This window comes from Salmo salar, chromosome 17, assembly GCF_965601325.2.
Source record: "Salmo salar chromosome 17, fSalSal1, whole genome shotgun sequence".
NCBI classification, from domain to species: Eukaryota; Metazoa; Chordata; class Actinopteri; order Salmoniformes; family Salmonidae; genus Salmo; species Salmo salar.
The window spans coordinates 75,847,204-75,861,618 of NC_138307.1; the positions used below are offsets into that span (position 1 = coordinate 75,847,204).

At 43.4% G+C, this 14,415-nt stretch overlaps 1 protein-coding gene across 2 annotated transcripts in view; it reads left to right on the top strand.

The window, feature by feature from the left end:
• Window positions 1–14,415, top strand: part of LOC106576510 (prickle-like protein 1) — a 71,414-nt gene that overhangs the window by 33,462 nt on the left and 23,537 nt on the right. The window contains exons 1-2 of one of the 2 annotated variants that reach the window (XM_082964112.1): window positions 7,309–7,614; window positions 12,951–13,139. In XM_082964112.1, the coding sequence (XP_082820238.1) occupies window positions 7,600–7,614; window positions 12,951–13,139 (204 nt within the window). In that variant the 5' untranslated portion in view covers window positions 7,309–7,599. Of the gene's footprint in view, window positions 1–7,308; window positions 7,615–12,950; window positions 13,140–14,415 lie in introns of those variants that run through there. The other variant, XM_082964113.1, reaches the window with a different exon arrangement.

A 14,415-nucleotide genomic window follows, 5' to 3' on the forward strand; every position in this document is an offset into this window, starting at 1 on the left:
GGGGGGGTACTGTCACGTCCTGGCCAGTATATAAGGTTAATTGTTTTGTAGTTTGGTCAGGGCGTGGCAGGGGGTATTTGTTTTATGTGGTTCGGGGTGGTGTGTTTTGTGTAAAGGGTGTTTGATTTAGTAATTCCGGGTTTTGGTTTATGTTTAGTATTCTATGGTTAGTCTAGGTTGTGTGTTTCTATGTTTGGTTGATTGGGGTTGGGACTCTCAGTTGAAGGCAGGTGTTGTCTATCTGCCTTTGATTGAGAGTTCCATATATTAGGGTGTGTTTGTATGTGTGATTTGTGGGTGATTGTTCTGTGTTTCGCCTTGTGCCTTACCAGACTGTTTTTGTTGATCGTTCGTGTTTTTGTTATTTTGTATGTTCGTTTTGAAAGATAATTAAAAATCAAGATGAGCATTCACGTACCTGCTGCGTATTGGTCCTCATTCACCGACAACAGCCGTGACAACTACAGAACATAATAATCTATATTTTATCTCATCAAACTGAACTACAGAACATAATAATCTACATTTTCAGTGCAAAGGTTCTTGTATTAATAGGATGATGTTATATCCTAAGACATTAGGAGGGTGGGTGATTGGATGTGGTGGGTGATTGGATGTGGAATCACTAGTCACTTTAATAATGTTTACATGCTGCTTTACTCATTTCATATGTATATACTGCTATTCTACTGTATTTTAGTCAATGCCACTCCGACATTGCTCATCCAAATATTCATATATTTCTTAATTCCATTCTTTTACTTTAGATGTGTGTGTATTGTTGTGAATTGTTAGATATTACTGTACTGTTGGAGCTAGGAACAGAAGCATTTCACTACACCTGCAATAACATCTGCTAAATATGTGTATGTGACCAATAAAATGTGATTTGATTTGTCCTGTTTTACACATGTAGCAGTGTGTATTAAAACGTGTTAATTAGAGATGTGTTTTATTCCAACTCCCCCTGAGACACCCTCTGAGAGCGGGGTCACGGCCAGTGTCCTGACTGATGAGCCATGGGACTTTATCCCCTATCTATCCTTAGTAGTGATCTGACCTGTGTGATGTGCAGAACACTGGTAGCTAAACGTCTCATTAGGAGCTAACTCCGGCTATCTCTACTGTGCTAATTCAAACACTTAACAACATGGTCGTCCATCTGAGCACATCAATGACCACATTAACACATCATCCCTCCTCTAATACACAGCTCTGATAGACACCAACAGTATGTGAATGATGTTATCCGGCACAGGAAAATAGACACCTCTTTGAATACAGGAAAATACACATGTCTGGGATAACACATCTTTGACTTGTAAACCTGTTTTGTCTAGGGGAGTCGAGGGACACTGCTTTCTGTTTTGTCTAGGGGAGTCGAGGGACACTGCTTTCTGTTTTATCTAGGGTAGTCGAGGGACACTGCTTTCTGTTTTGTCTAGGAGAGTCGAGGGACACTGCTTTCTGTTTTGTCTAGGAGAGTCGAGGGACACAGCTTTCTGTTTTGTCTAGGAGAGTCGAGGGACACTGCTTTCTGTTTTGTCTAGGGGAGTCGAGGGACACTGCTTTCTGTTTTATCTAGGGTAGTCGAGGGACACAGCTTTCTGTTTTGTCTAGGGGAGTCGAGGGACACTGCTTTCTGTTTTGTCTAGGAGAGTCGAGGGACACTGCTTTCTGTTTTGTCTAGGGGAGTCGAGGGACACTGCTTTCTGTTTTGTCTAGGAGAGTCGAGGGACACAGCTTTCTGTTTTGTCTAGGAGAGTCGAGGGACACTGCTTTCTGTTTTGTCTAGGGGAGTCGAGGGACACTGCTTTCTGTTTTGTCTAGGGGAGTCGAGGGACACTGCTTTCTGTTTTGTCTAGGGGAGTCGAGGGACACTGCTTTCTGTTTTGTCTAGGGGAGTCGAGGGACACTGCTTTCTGTTTTGTCTAGGGGAGTCGAGGGACACAGCTTTCTGTTTTGTCTAGGGGAGTCGAGGGACACTGCTTTCTGTTTTGTCTAGGGTAGTCGAGGGACACTGCTTTCTGTTTTGTCTAGGAGAGTCGAGGGACACTGCTTTCTGTTTTGTCTAGGAGAGTCGAGGGACACTGCTTTCTGTTTTGTCTAGGGGAGTCGAGGGACACTGCTTTCTGTTTTATCTAGGGTAGTCGAGGGACACAGCTTTCTGTTTTGTCTAGGGGAGTCGAGGGACACTGCTTTCTGTTTTGTCTAGGAGAGTCGAGGGACACTGCTTTCTGTTTTGTCTAGCGGAGTCGAGGGACACTGCTTTCTGTTTTGTCTAGGAGAGTCGAGGGACACAGCTTTCTGTTTTGTCTAGGAGAGTCGAGGGACACTGCTTTCTGTTTTGTCTAGGGGAGTCGAGGGACACTGCTTTCTGTTTTGTCTAGGGGAGTCGAGGGACACTGCTTTCTGTTTTGTCTAGGGGAGTCGAGGGACACTGCTTTCTGTTTTGTCTAGGGGAGTCGAGGGACACTGCTTTCTGTTTTGTCTAGGGGAGTCGAGGGACACAGCTTTCTGTTTTGTCTAGGGGAGTCGAGGGACACTGCTTTCTGTTTTGTCTAGGGGAGTCTAGGGACACTGCTTTCTGTTTTGTCTAGGGGAGTCGAGGGACACAGCTTTCTGTTTTGTCTAGGAGAGTCGAGGGACACAGCTTTCTGTTTTGTCTAGGGGAGTCGAGGGACACTGCTTTCTGTTTTGTCTAGGGGAGTCGAGGGACACAGCTTTCTGTTTTGTTTAGGAGAGTCGAGGGACACAGCTTTCTGTTTTGTCTAGGAGAGTCGAGGGACACTGCTTTCTGTTTTGTCTAGGGGAGTCGAGGGACACAGCTTTCTGTTTTGTCTAGGGGAGTCGAGGGACACAGCTTTCTGTTTTGTCTAGAGGAGTCGAGGGACACAGCTTTCTGTTTTGTCTAGGAGTCGAGGGACACTGCTTTCTGTTTTGTCTAGGGGAGTTAAGGGACACAGCGTTCTGTTTTGTCTAGAGGAGTCGAGGGACACAGCTTTCTGTTTTGTCTAGGGGAGTCGAGGGACACTGCTTTCTGTTTTGTCTAGGAGTCGAGGGACACTGCTTTCTGTTTTGTCTAGGGGAGTCGAGGGACACTGCTTTCTGTTTTGTCTAGGGGAGTCGAGGGACACAGCTTTCTGTTTTGTCTAGGGGAGTTAAGGGACACAGCGTTCTGTTTTGTCTAGGGGTCGAGAGACACAGCTTTCTTTTTGGGTCTGTAGGTATATTAGTTTGGAATCTGACTGGGTCTCAGGTTTACTGACCATAGCCCTGACAGGTTAGAAGTTAGACTGGGTTGTGAATGGAGAGAGGCAATAGGGAGATGGCTGGATTGGATGACAGCGTGAGTGTGTGTTTGTGTGTGACAGTGCCAAAGGTTACTGCATAAACCCTTCATTAGTTACATTGACTCGAAAGGCTACGGACATCTGAATACCAGCCAAGGCATCATTCACTCAGAGCATGTCCGATGGCCTGGCACGGTGCTGAAATATCTCCATTATCCCCACAATGGCCACCCAGGGGAAGGCCAATGGGGTTTACAATGGGAAGGAAGGAAACTGGCAGGAAATACACCCTAGGTGTTTTGCTACATTACTTCCTCCTCTTGACTGAGAAAGCACTGAGGTATGTTTGGTTCTTCACTGTTTCACAGTGTGGATTGGGACCGACGGTTCTGCTATTCTGGACTGGAGGAAGCAGGAAAGGCTGGGATGGTGGGACATACACACACACCCTGTCCCAGGAAGCAGAGCAGACGACAAGGTCAACTGCCTCTTCTGTTTCTGAAGGGCTTTCTCTGAACAACCCCACGGTGGCTTCTGGCCACAAGCCCAGCCTACATCTGAATGGATAATATCTCCTTTATTGTCTGAAAGAAAGAGCCTCTATTCCTGGGAGTATTTGTTTCATCTTCAGGCATTTTGTGACCCTGTCATTGTCTATATTGTGAGAGGAAAAGTGGCTTTGGGGCTTTTTTGTTGGTGTCTTGGTCCAAAAAGTGACTCTTTGGTTCGGCCATTTTGATATGTTGGTCAAGCTAGGATTTGTTTTCTTACCTACCTTACTTTAACGTTTCCACCAGGAGTTTTACATGTTGATCCAGATAAATATCTTCCACTCAAAGCATGGTGTTCTCTGAGCTAAGTTAAAGTGGCTTTTAGTTTGCTGTGCCAAGACCCTGGAAACCTGGAGAGTCTTTTCGCCTCTCTCTGAAAGGTATGCCAGAATTGCTCTTTGCTCTCTCTCTCACTGTCTCTGTATCTCTCTCCTTTTCTCTCTTTTCCTCCCTCCCTCCCTCACGAATCCTAAATCATAGTTATTCCTCATGTGTACCTGGTAATTTGGCATGTGACAAACTGTTTTGCTCCATTCTCCATAGACTGTGGCAGGGCGTCCTGGGGGAGGGTCCTTTGTCCCAGGCACAAAGATGGAAACACATTTGTCATTCAGCTCTTAAATGAAGCCATCAACCGCTCATGATGAGAAATGGTGTAGACCTGGTGCAAATAAAGCAAGGAAATGTCTCTCGCTTGTTTATGGACGGTCAAAATGTTGATCTCCGACCAGTAAACAACGTTCTGTCCTATATGGAATTGCGTTGAGGTTCTGGAACACATACATTTGTATCATTTAGCAGATGCTCGTTTCCAGAGCAACTGGGGATAAGTGAATTGCTCAAGCGCACGTCAACTGATTTGTCTCCTAGTTGATTGGGGATTCAAACCAGCGACCTTTCGGTAACTGGCCCAATGTGCTTAACCACTAGGCTGTCTGGTGGGAGTTCACTGCTGATGTGAAGTGTTCTGGGATCAATTGAGATGAGAGGTGACTCCTCAGTGACACTCATTCAGGCTGGGAGTAGGGGAGCTCAGTTTGGGGTTGTCTGTGGTGACATCCATATGAATAGATGAGGACATCCCTCTTCAGTTTGGGGTTGTCTGTGGTGACATCCATAGCAATAGATGAGGACATGCCTCTTCAGTTTGGGGTTGTCTGTGGTGACCTCCATATGAATAGATGAGGACATCTCTCTTCAGTTTGGGGTTGTCTGTGGTGACCTCCATATGAATAGAGGAGGACATCCCTCTTCAGTTTGGGGTTGTCTGTGGTGACATCCATAGGAATAGATGAGGACATCCCTCTTCAGTTTGGGGTTGTCTGTGGTGACATCCATATGAATAGATGAGGACATCCCTCTTCAGTTTGGGGTTGTCTGTGGTGACATCCATATGAATAGATGAGGACATCCCTCTTCAGTTTGGGGTTGTCTGTGGTGACATCCATATGAATTGATGAGGACATCCCTCTTCAGTTTGGGGTTGTCTGTGGTGACATCCATATGAATAGATGAGGACATCCCTCTTCAGTTTGGGGTTGTCTGTGGTGACATCCATATGAATAGATGAGGACATCCCTCTTCAGTTTGGGGTTGTCTGTGGTGACGTCCATATGAATAGATGAGGACACATCTCTTCAGTTTGGGGTTGTCTGTGGTGACATCCATATGAATAGATGAGGACACACCTCTTCAGTTTGGGGTTGTCTGTGGTGACATCCATATGAATAGATGAGGACATCCCTCTTCAGTTTGGGGTTGTCTGTGGTGACATCCATATGAATAGATGAGGACATCCCTCTTCAGTTTGGGGTTGTCTGTGGTGACATCCATATGAATAGATGAGGACATCCCTCTTCAGTTTGGGGTTGTCTGTGGTGACGTCCATATGAATAGATGAGGACATCCCTCTTCAGTTTGGGGTTGTCTGTGGTGACGTCCATGTGAATAGATGAGGACATCCCTCTTCAGTTTGGGGTTGTCTGTGGTGACATCCATATGAATAGATGAGGACACACCTCTTCAGTTTGGGGTTGTCTGTGGTGACCTCCATATGAATAGATGAGGACTCTCACCATCTCAGCCTCTGCAGAATAAGTCATGGGAATATTTCATATGCTGATAAAAGATAGAAGTTCAAAGATAGATAAACGTAAAATATACAAAGATGTGACGTAGATAGGAGATGGCTACAGTTTGTATCACTGTTTACGTGTCACTAGCCACTTTAATAATTACAATTGGATGTAAAAAATGTATCACTAGTCACTTTAAACAATGCCACTTTATATAATGTTTACATACCCTACATTACTCATCTCATATGTATATACTGTACTCTATATCATCTACTGCATCTTGCCATCTTGATGTAATGTATCACTAGCCACTTTATATAATGTTTACATACCCTACATTACTCATCTCATATGTATATACTGTACTCTATACCATCTACTGCATCTTGCCTATGCCGTTCGGCCATCGCTCATCCATATATTTATATGTACATATTCTTATTCATTCCTTTACACTTGTGTGTAAAGGGTAGTTGTTGTGAAATTGTTAGATTACTTGTTAGATATTACTGCATGGTCGGAACTAGAAGCACAAGCATTTCGCTACACTCACATTAACATCTGCTAACCTTGTGTATGTGACCAATAAAATCTGATTTGATTTGAAGACACTTCCAAAAGACACTTCCAAAACACTCAGCTTGCTTCCTGCAATAATTCTGAGGTCATCTATTTATTTAGCTGGAAGCAATAATGAAACAATATTTGATAAATAGCTCTTGCATTATTTCACATAATGGTTAGTGTTCTGTGTACTTGAGGTTTAAAGCTGGAACACCAGGACATCAGACTTCAACAAATGGTGCAACCGATTGAACCACAGATGTTTTCTCAACAGAGAGCCTCTGACATAACCCTGGATCTGTTCTCTGGTGAGGAGAAACCACTTGATGATAGCAGAGGATTGGAGAGAGAGAGAGAGAGAGGAGAGAGAGAGAGAGAAGCAGAGCGTTTGTGTCTGTAAGTTGTTGCCCACTTGAGAATGAGAACGTGTACGGCTGTGCAGCGATTGGGACGCCGGTCAGTGTGTGGAAATGTTGTGGACAGTCATCTGGTCAGAGGGATGTTAGAGAGAAGGAAGGTGAGGGGAAAGGAGGAGGGGAGAGGAGAAGGGGGTGAGGGGAAAGGTCAGGGGAGAGGGGTGAGGGGAACGGTGGGGAGCTTGGCTGTGGCTGTTGATTCTTGAAGTGTATTTAAAGTGCAGTGGGAGGGCTGGAGAGAGGGAGAAGGAGGAGGGGGAGGAGGAGGAGGAGGATGAGGGAGGGGGAGGAAGGAGGGGATGAGGAGGAGGGAGATGAGGAGGAGGGGTGGAGGGGGAGGAGGGAGGAGGGAGGGGGAGGGAGGAGGGGGCGGGGGAGGGGCTGGCCTGAGTGCCAGAGCAGGGTGAGTACAGCTCACACACACACTCACTCAGACACTGGAGACAGAAACATCACCTCCATGTGTATATGTGCTTTGTGAAACCTTTTCATTTTGGAACTAGACCAATTGATTATCCTTGGTCTAACACTGAGACAGCTTGGATAGACCAACGTTGGAGGAAATTGGAGGACCCTGTGGATAGATTAGACTCTGTGGGAGTAGTGTTGTGGGCATGCAGCCGGACCTCTAGCGCTGTGGCGGAGGCTGGGAGAGTCATCTTGTGACTGAGGGGTTTGAGAAGAGAGGAGAGGACCAATGCTTTTCATAGAGGTAAGAGTTGTGCCTCGGGCTCCTTCAGATGCAACAGAGAGCAATTCATACTTTTTGGAAAGTGATTTAAAACCATTACAATGTAGAGGGAGTGGAAGCTCTGTGAATGTAGAGTTATAATTACTGGGTAGATTCAGATTTGTTATGGGTAGAGCTAACTGCTGTGAACGGATGAACGATGTGTTGGCAGAGTGAGAATGGTTAGGCTTCGTTCAGAAGTATGTGGAACGGGATGCGTGTGAGTGGTTGTTTGACGTCAACGGAGGGGAGGTGAGACAGATGAGGCTCTATATCGCTGTGTCTCTCTCTCTCCTCCCTGCCCGCTCCCACTGTCAGTGTTGTCAGCTGCCAGTATATGTATCAACAGCGAGGCAGGATGTGTATGTGCAGGTGGTCTCACTCAAACCGTGTTAGTCCCCTGTGCCACCCTATCCCTGGCCCTGACACCTATTTGGCCCTGGAATAACACTCTACATCAGGACAGGTTGTGAGGGATGACCTCTGCCTTTAGAGTCCCCTTTCCAACCATAATGATCTAGCTACATACTACATAGGGTTAGGGTTAGATATACTCCTATCTTTAGGGTTATGGTTAGAGAAACTCCTACATATGTGTGATTATATTAAGATCCTACATCTGTAGGAGTCAGTGACTCTTGTCTGCTTGACTGTTTTCACTATTTGCTCTGATTGTGTTTCTATTGTGTTCTGCCTATATGCAGGGATTCATCATATTCTTCAGTGTAAATCACTACAGCTGTAAATGCTATCTGGTAGTAATAACAAAAACATCTCCGTACACTGTATTTGATATGCCAGGATATTGCCATATGAAATCTGTTATAGGCATTCATTTTTAAACTAATGTAATAATTTGCATTAGATAAATAAAATATTATTTGCAGTCATTACGTAACATAATATTGAACTCAAAACACCAAAGAATAAGCAAAACATTTCAGCATTCACAATAAACTTAAAATGGAGATGACTGTGCAATGAATCTCACACTCATATTTTCTGTTCTCGTAAGTACCAATACTTTATATTTGGAGAACAATTTCATAGTCCTTGTACCTCCTGCCATCTATTGCTTAGGTTACTTGTGCCACCAATGCAAGTAAGCAGCTGTTTGACTGGTGTCGTCCGTCTTCTGACCGGGTGTTCCGTTCAAGGATTCAGACGGTGTCAGTGTCCTGCTAGTTTGTGTTGTTGTAGATGTTTTTCCCCTCTTACGTTTTCTGTCGCTTTTTTTTACCACCAAGCATTTCTGCGTGGAGGTCATCTTAGCCCAGAGACTGTATACATTTAAACTGCCATGTTATGTTATGATCAGGTAATTATTTTACTACAAAGCCTGACCTTCAGATGTTTCCCAAATGGCACCCTATTCCCATAGGGCTCTGGTCAAAAGTAGTGCACTATATAGGGTGCCATTTGAGATGCTACCCTTCATATGTTTATTTTATTGAAACTTTATTTAACTAGGCAAGTCAGTTAAGAACAAATTATTATTTACAGCCTACCAATGCTGGGCCAAATTGTGCACTGCCCTATGGGACTCCCAATCACTGCCAGTTGTGATACAGCCTGGAATCAAACCAGGGTCTGTAGTGACCCCTCTAGCACTGAGATGCAGTGCCTCAGACCACTGCGCCACTCAGAGGCCTTTAGTATGTGTCAGTATAGGAACAACAGGGCCATACCCTCCAGCTGGAGTGTGTTTACATAGTGTTGATGTTGGGACTTTTTAAATGCCTTTTTCAAAAACAAAAAAGAAATCTCTTTCCCTCCGGTCGTCTCTCTTTGGCTTGGGTTTAAAGGAGCAGAGCAGGGTAGTAAGTTAGACGTTTTTGTTTTTGTTTTTGATGAAGACACATTGTGTTATTGCCAACGGGTGACAAGGTGTAATGGGACTACCTGTGTATGTTGGCTCAGGAATCTGCTGGGGCTTTTTCCTGACTTTCCTTACTTGACTTTCTAAAAGCAGAGGTTGGGGTAAAGAGGATGGGGGATGGTGGGGTTAGGAATAAATTCACAGGAGAATTTCTTAGATTCTTTCACAGGGAAATCTTCTCTTGGTGTGGTCAGAACTGGGCTACACAAAATGTGTTATTTTTATCCCTTGTAATTAAATGTTTGGAGGACAACATATTTCACGTCTAGACGCTGTGCTAGCAGGCTATTCCCAGAAATCCATCACAGTTTTCTCTTGAGGACATGACCTAGACAATTATTGTAATGACAAGCCTTTAGCAAATGGCTCTCTATCTGTCCGTCCATCTCGTGACTCGGTTGCTTGGCCGTTGGATAATGTCTCAAGGGTACTTAGGGAAAGTGTTTTACCTCACGCAAGGAAAGGCATTGAGCACCTACTGTAGCAAGAAAGGGCATCTAAAATTGGGCTACTTTTTAGTGGATTGGGCAGGATATTGGCTCTGATTGAGCGGGAAAGAGTCAATAGAATCTGGCAACCATAGAAATCCATATAAAACATACAGTTATTGAATTATAGAACATATTGGGGTGGCAGGTTGCCTAGTGGTTAGAGCATTGGACCAGTAACCAAAAAGTTGCTAGATTGAATCCCTGAGGTGACAAGGTAAAATCTGTCGTTCTGCCCCTGAACAAGGCAGTTAACCCACTGTTCCCCGGTAGGCTGTCATTGTAAATAAGAATGTGTTCTTAACTGACTGGCCTAATTAAATATATATATATCTGTGCTGTCAACACTGAGTACTAATAATACCACAGAGACCTCAGGTTGTGTTAGATTAGAAGAACTAATGAGGGATGTCTATCTGGTCCTACTTGGTAAAACGCTGGCATAGCCACTAGGTTGTGTTCTGTGGGTGAAATGAGCACAGTTCCAGTTTTACAGCTTGAGCTTTTAGAACCCTTTTTGCATTTGTTGGTTAGAAGCTGCAGGGCTTGTTGTAACTGTATTCAATTTCAAACAAACTTTCCCCATTCATTTCTCCACAGTGATGTTGACTGGCTGAGTCAGAATGAGCATCTCTGTTTGAATGGGCTTTAGACTGGGATTAACTAATGTGAAGGCATTTAAATTACATCTCAGAATACATTAGTTGACATTAGTTTAGAGGATTTGATTTTGTGTAAATATTTTCCACAACTAGCAGGTTATTGACATGTTTTTGTTAAACTTCAAAATAAAAGAAATGAGACAGAAAGGTATTAGGCCTACATACTCAGACTCTCGGGACATTTGGTCTCTCTTGTGACAGTCCTTGTGAAGTACCTAATCTTTTAGAAGAAGGTCCCTGCTTGTGACTCAAGAGTGAACTTCCATTAAGTTTAGAGGGCGTCTGTGAAATTCAAACTTTCTCCCCAAACAAGGGTGCTTTTCTCAGGCTATTCTGGTCTTCATTTGCACGTCAAAGGAGCTCAAACAAAACAGAAGTGGGGTTTTTAACACCTCTAAGGCTTAAACCACGTTATCTGACAGCGACATAGTGTACATCCCAAATGGCACCCTATTCCCTATTTAGTGCACTACTTTTGACCAGGGCACATAGAGCTCCCTTAGAGCTCTGATCAAAAGTAGTGCACTATATAGGGAATAGGGTGGCATTTGCGATGCAGATGGAGAGAGGGCTCTGAAGTAGGTGAACAGAGATAAGAGAGAAGAGAGTCTGAAGTGATAAACGTCTCTTGCTGTAAACCGCCACCTCCTTCTTATCAGGTCCTTTAAAATGCCTGCTTTGAAAGGTACCTAAAATGGCTGAGATTTTGTGAAAGAGTGATGTGTGCCTTAGACAATCACAGACACAAAGCCGTGTCATATAAGGAGATATCATGTCCTCGTACACGTGTACTGTTGTGTCGCCATGGACACAAGCCCCCTGTCCCCAATACAACCTCAACCTATGACCCAGCAGTGTTTCACTGTGACCAGTACAACAGGTCTCTGAATGTAGCGCTCTGTGTCAGTCCCACAAGCCCCCTGTCCCCAATACAACCTCAACCTATGAACCAGCAGTGTTTCACTGTGACCAGTACAACAGGTCTCTGAATGTACCGCTCTGTGTCAGTCCCACAAGCCCCCTGTCCCCAATACAACCTCAACCTATGAACCAGCAGTGTTTCACTGTGACCAGTACAACAGGTCTCTGAATGTACTGCTCTGTGTCAGTCCCACAAGCCTCCTGTCCTTGAACAACCTGTAAACCACAGACCTAGTATAGGTATTAAATACTCAGCATTTTTTACACATGTACAGCTTTGGATGTGCCCGGTACAAAAGGTCTCTGATGTACAGTTCAGTGTCATGTGATGTTAGGGGATTTAATCAGGATTATAAAAGCAGATTCATTTAACAGTCAGGCTGTACTCCACTAACCTATCTAATATACTGCACAGGCTTAACTCTACAGTAAGGGCTGTGAGCATCCATCCAGCACACTGTTAAACCCTACTGACCCTACATTCAGGCCAGCAGTGTTGCTGAGTTGTAGGTATATGATCTGGTACAGTGGTACTTCATGTAGGGATTCAACTCTAGGATTATATTGGCACTGTACATGATATAGCACACTACAACCTGTCATCTACTGTAACTACAACCTGTCATCTACTGTAACTACAACCTGTCATCTACTGTAACTACAACCTGTCATCTACTGTAACTACAATCTGTCATCTACTGTAACTACAACCTGTCATCTACTGTAACTACAACCTGTCATCTACTGTAACTACAACCTGTCATCTACTGTAACTACAACCTGTCATCTACTGTAACTACAACCTGTCATCTACTGTAACTACAATCTGTCATCTACTGTAACTACAACCTGTCATCTACTGTAACTACAACCTGTCATCTACTGTAACTACAACCTGTCATCTACTGTAACTACAATCTGTCATCTACTGTAACTACAACCTGCCATTCAGATACTGATGTTTCTTTATTTAACCTTTATTTAACTAGGCAAGTCAGTTAAGAACAAATTCTTATTTACAATGACAGCCTACCAGGGAACTGTGGGTTAACTTCCTTGTTCATGGGCAGAACAACAGATTTTTACCTTGTCAGCTCGGGGATTCGATCCAGCAACCTTTCAGTTACTGGCCCAATGCTCTAACCACTAGGATCTAGGCTACCTGCCGCTCTGTTTCTATACGAGAGCAGACCAGTGTTTACAAAGTGTTTTCAGGAAAGCAGAAACAGACAACAACGTTTGATATAGAGATGTCTCTCCCGATATATAAAGCCTGAAGAACCACTGACTGAATGAGGAATTATTATAAACATTGAATTTGGGGACATTTGATAACACTTTCTCTCCTTTTGTGTCTCCCTCGGGCAGCGCCCGCGTGTGATGAACCTGGAGCGGCCGGTGGGTGTGGGTGTCCGGGGCCTGGATATGGAGCAGCGGACGGGGGGGAAGCTGGGGAAACTGACCCTGGGCTTCCAGAGGAGCTCTACGTCAGACGATGACTCAGGTTGTGCCCTGGAGGAATACGCCTGGGTACCGCCTGGACTCAGACCTGAACAGGTGAGCAGCACGGCATCATCTTCATCATCATCATCATCATCATATCCTCATTTGTCTGTTGAATAGTCAACCACAAGCTTTCTCCAGTAACTACGGTCACTAACAATGACCACCTCAATGGCATCACATAAAATCAGTAAATGAATGCATGTGTATATGTGTTTGGTGCCTGCTAAATCAAGATGACAGTCAACAGCATCATCACCTTCAGCCAAATTAGATGGAGATACATGACTGTAAATATAACATGATGGAGATACATGACTGTAAATATAACATGATGGAGATACATGACTGTAAATATAACGTGATGGAGATACATGACTGTAACATGATGGAGATACATGACTGTAAATATAACATGATGGAGATACATGACTGTAAATATAACGTGATGGAGATACATGACTGTAACTTTAACATGATGGAGATACATGACTGTAAATATAACGTGATGGAGATACATGACTGTAAATATAACATGATGGAGATACATGACTGTAACTATAACATGATGGAGATACATGACTGTAAATATAACATGATGGAGATACATGACTGTAAATATAACATGATGGAGATACATGACTGTAAATATAACATGATGGAGATACATGACTGTAACTATAACATGATGGAGATACATGACTGTAACTATAACATGATGGAGATACATGACTGTAACATGATGGAGATACATGACTGTAAATATAACATGATGGAGATACATGACTGTAAATATAACATGATGGAGATACATGACTGTAACATGATGGAGATACATGACTGTAAATATAACATGATGGAGATACATGACTGTAACTTTAACATGATGGAGATACATGACTGTAACTATAACATGATGGAGAAACATGACTGTAAATATAACATGATGGACATACATGACTGTAAATATAACATGATGGAGATACATGACTGTAAATATAACATGATGGAGAAACATGACTGTAAATATAACATGATGGAGATACATGACTGTAAATATAACATGATGGAGATACATGACTGTAAATATAACATGATGGAGATACATGACTGTAAATATAACATGATGGAGATACATGACTGTAAATATAACATGATGGAGATACATGACTGTAAATATAACATGATGGAGATACATGACTGTAACTATAACATGATGGAGATACATGACTGTAACTATAACATGATGGAGATACATGACTGTAACATGACGGAGATACATGACTGTAAATATAACATGATGGAGATACATGACTGTAAATATAACATG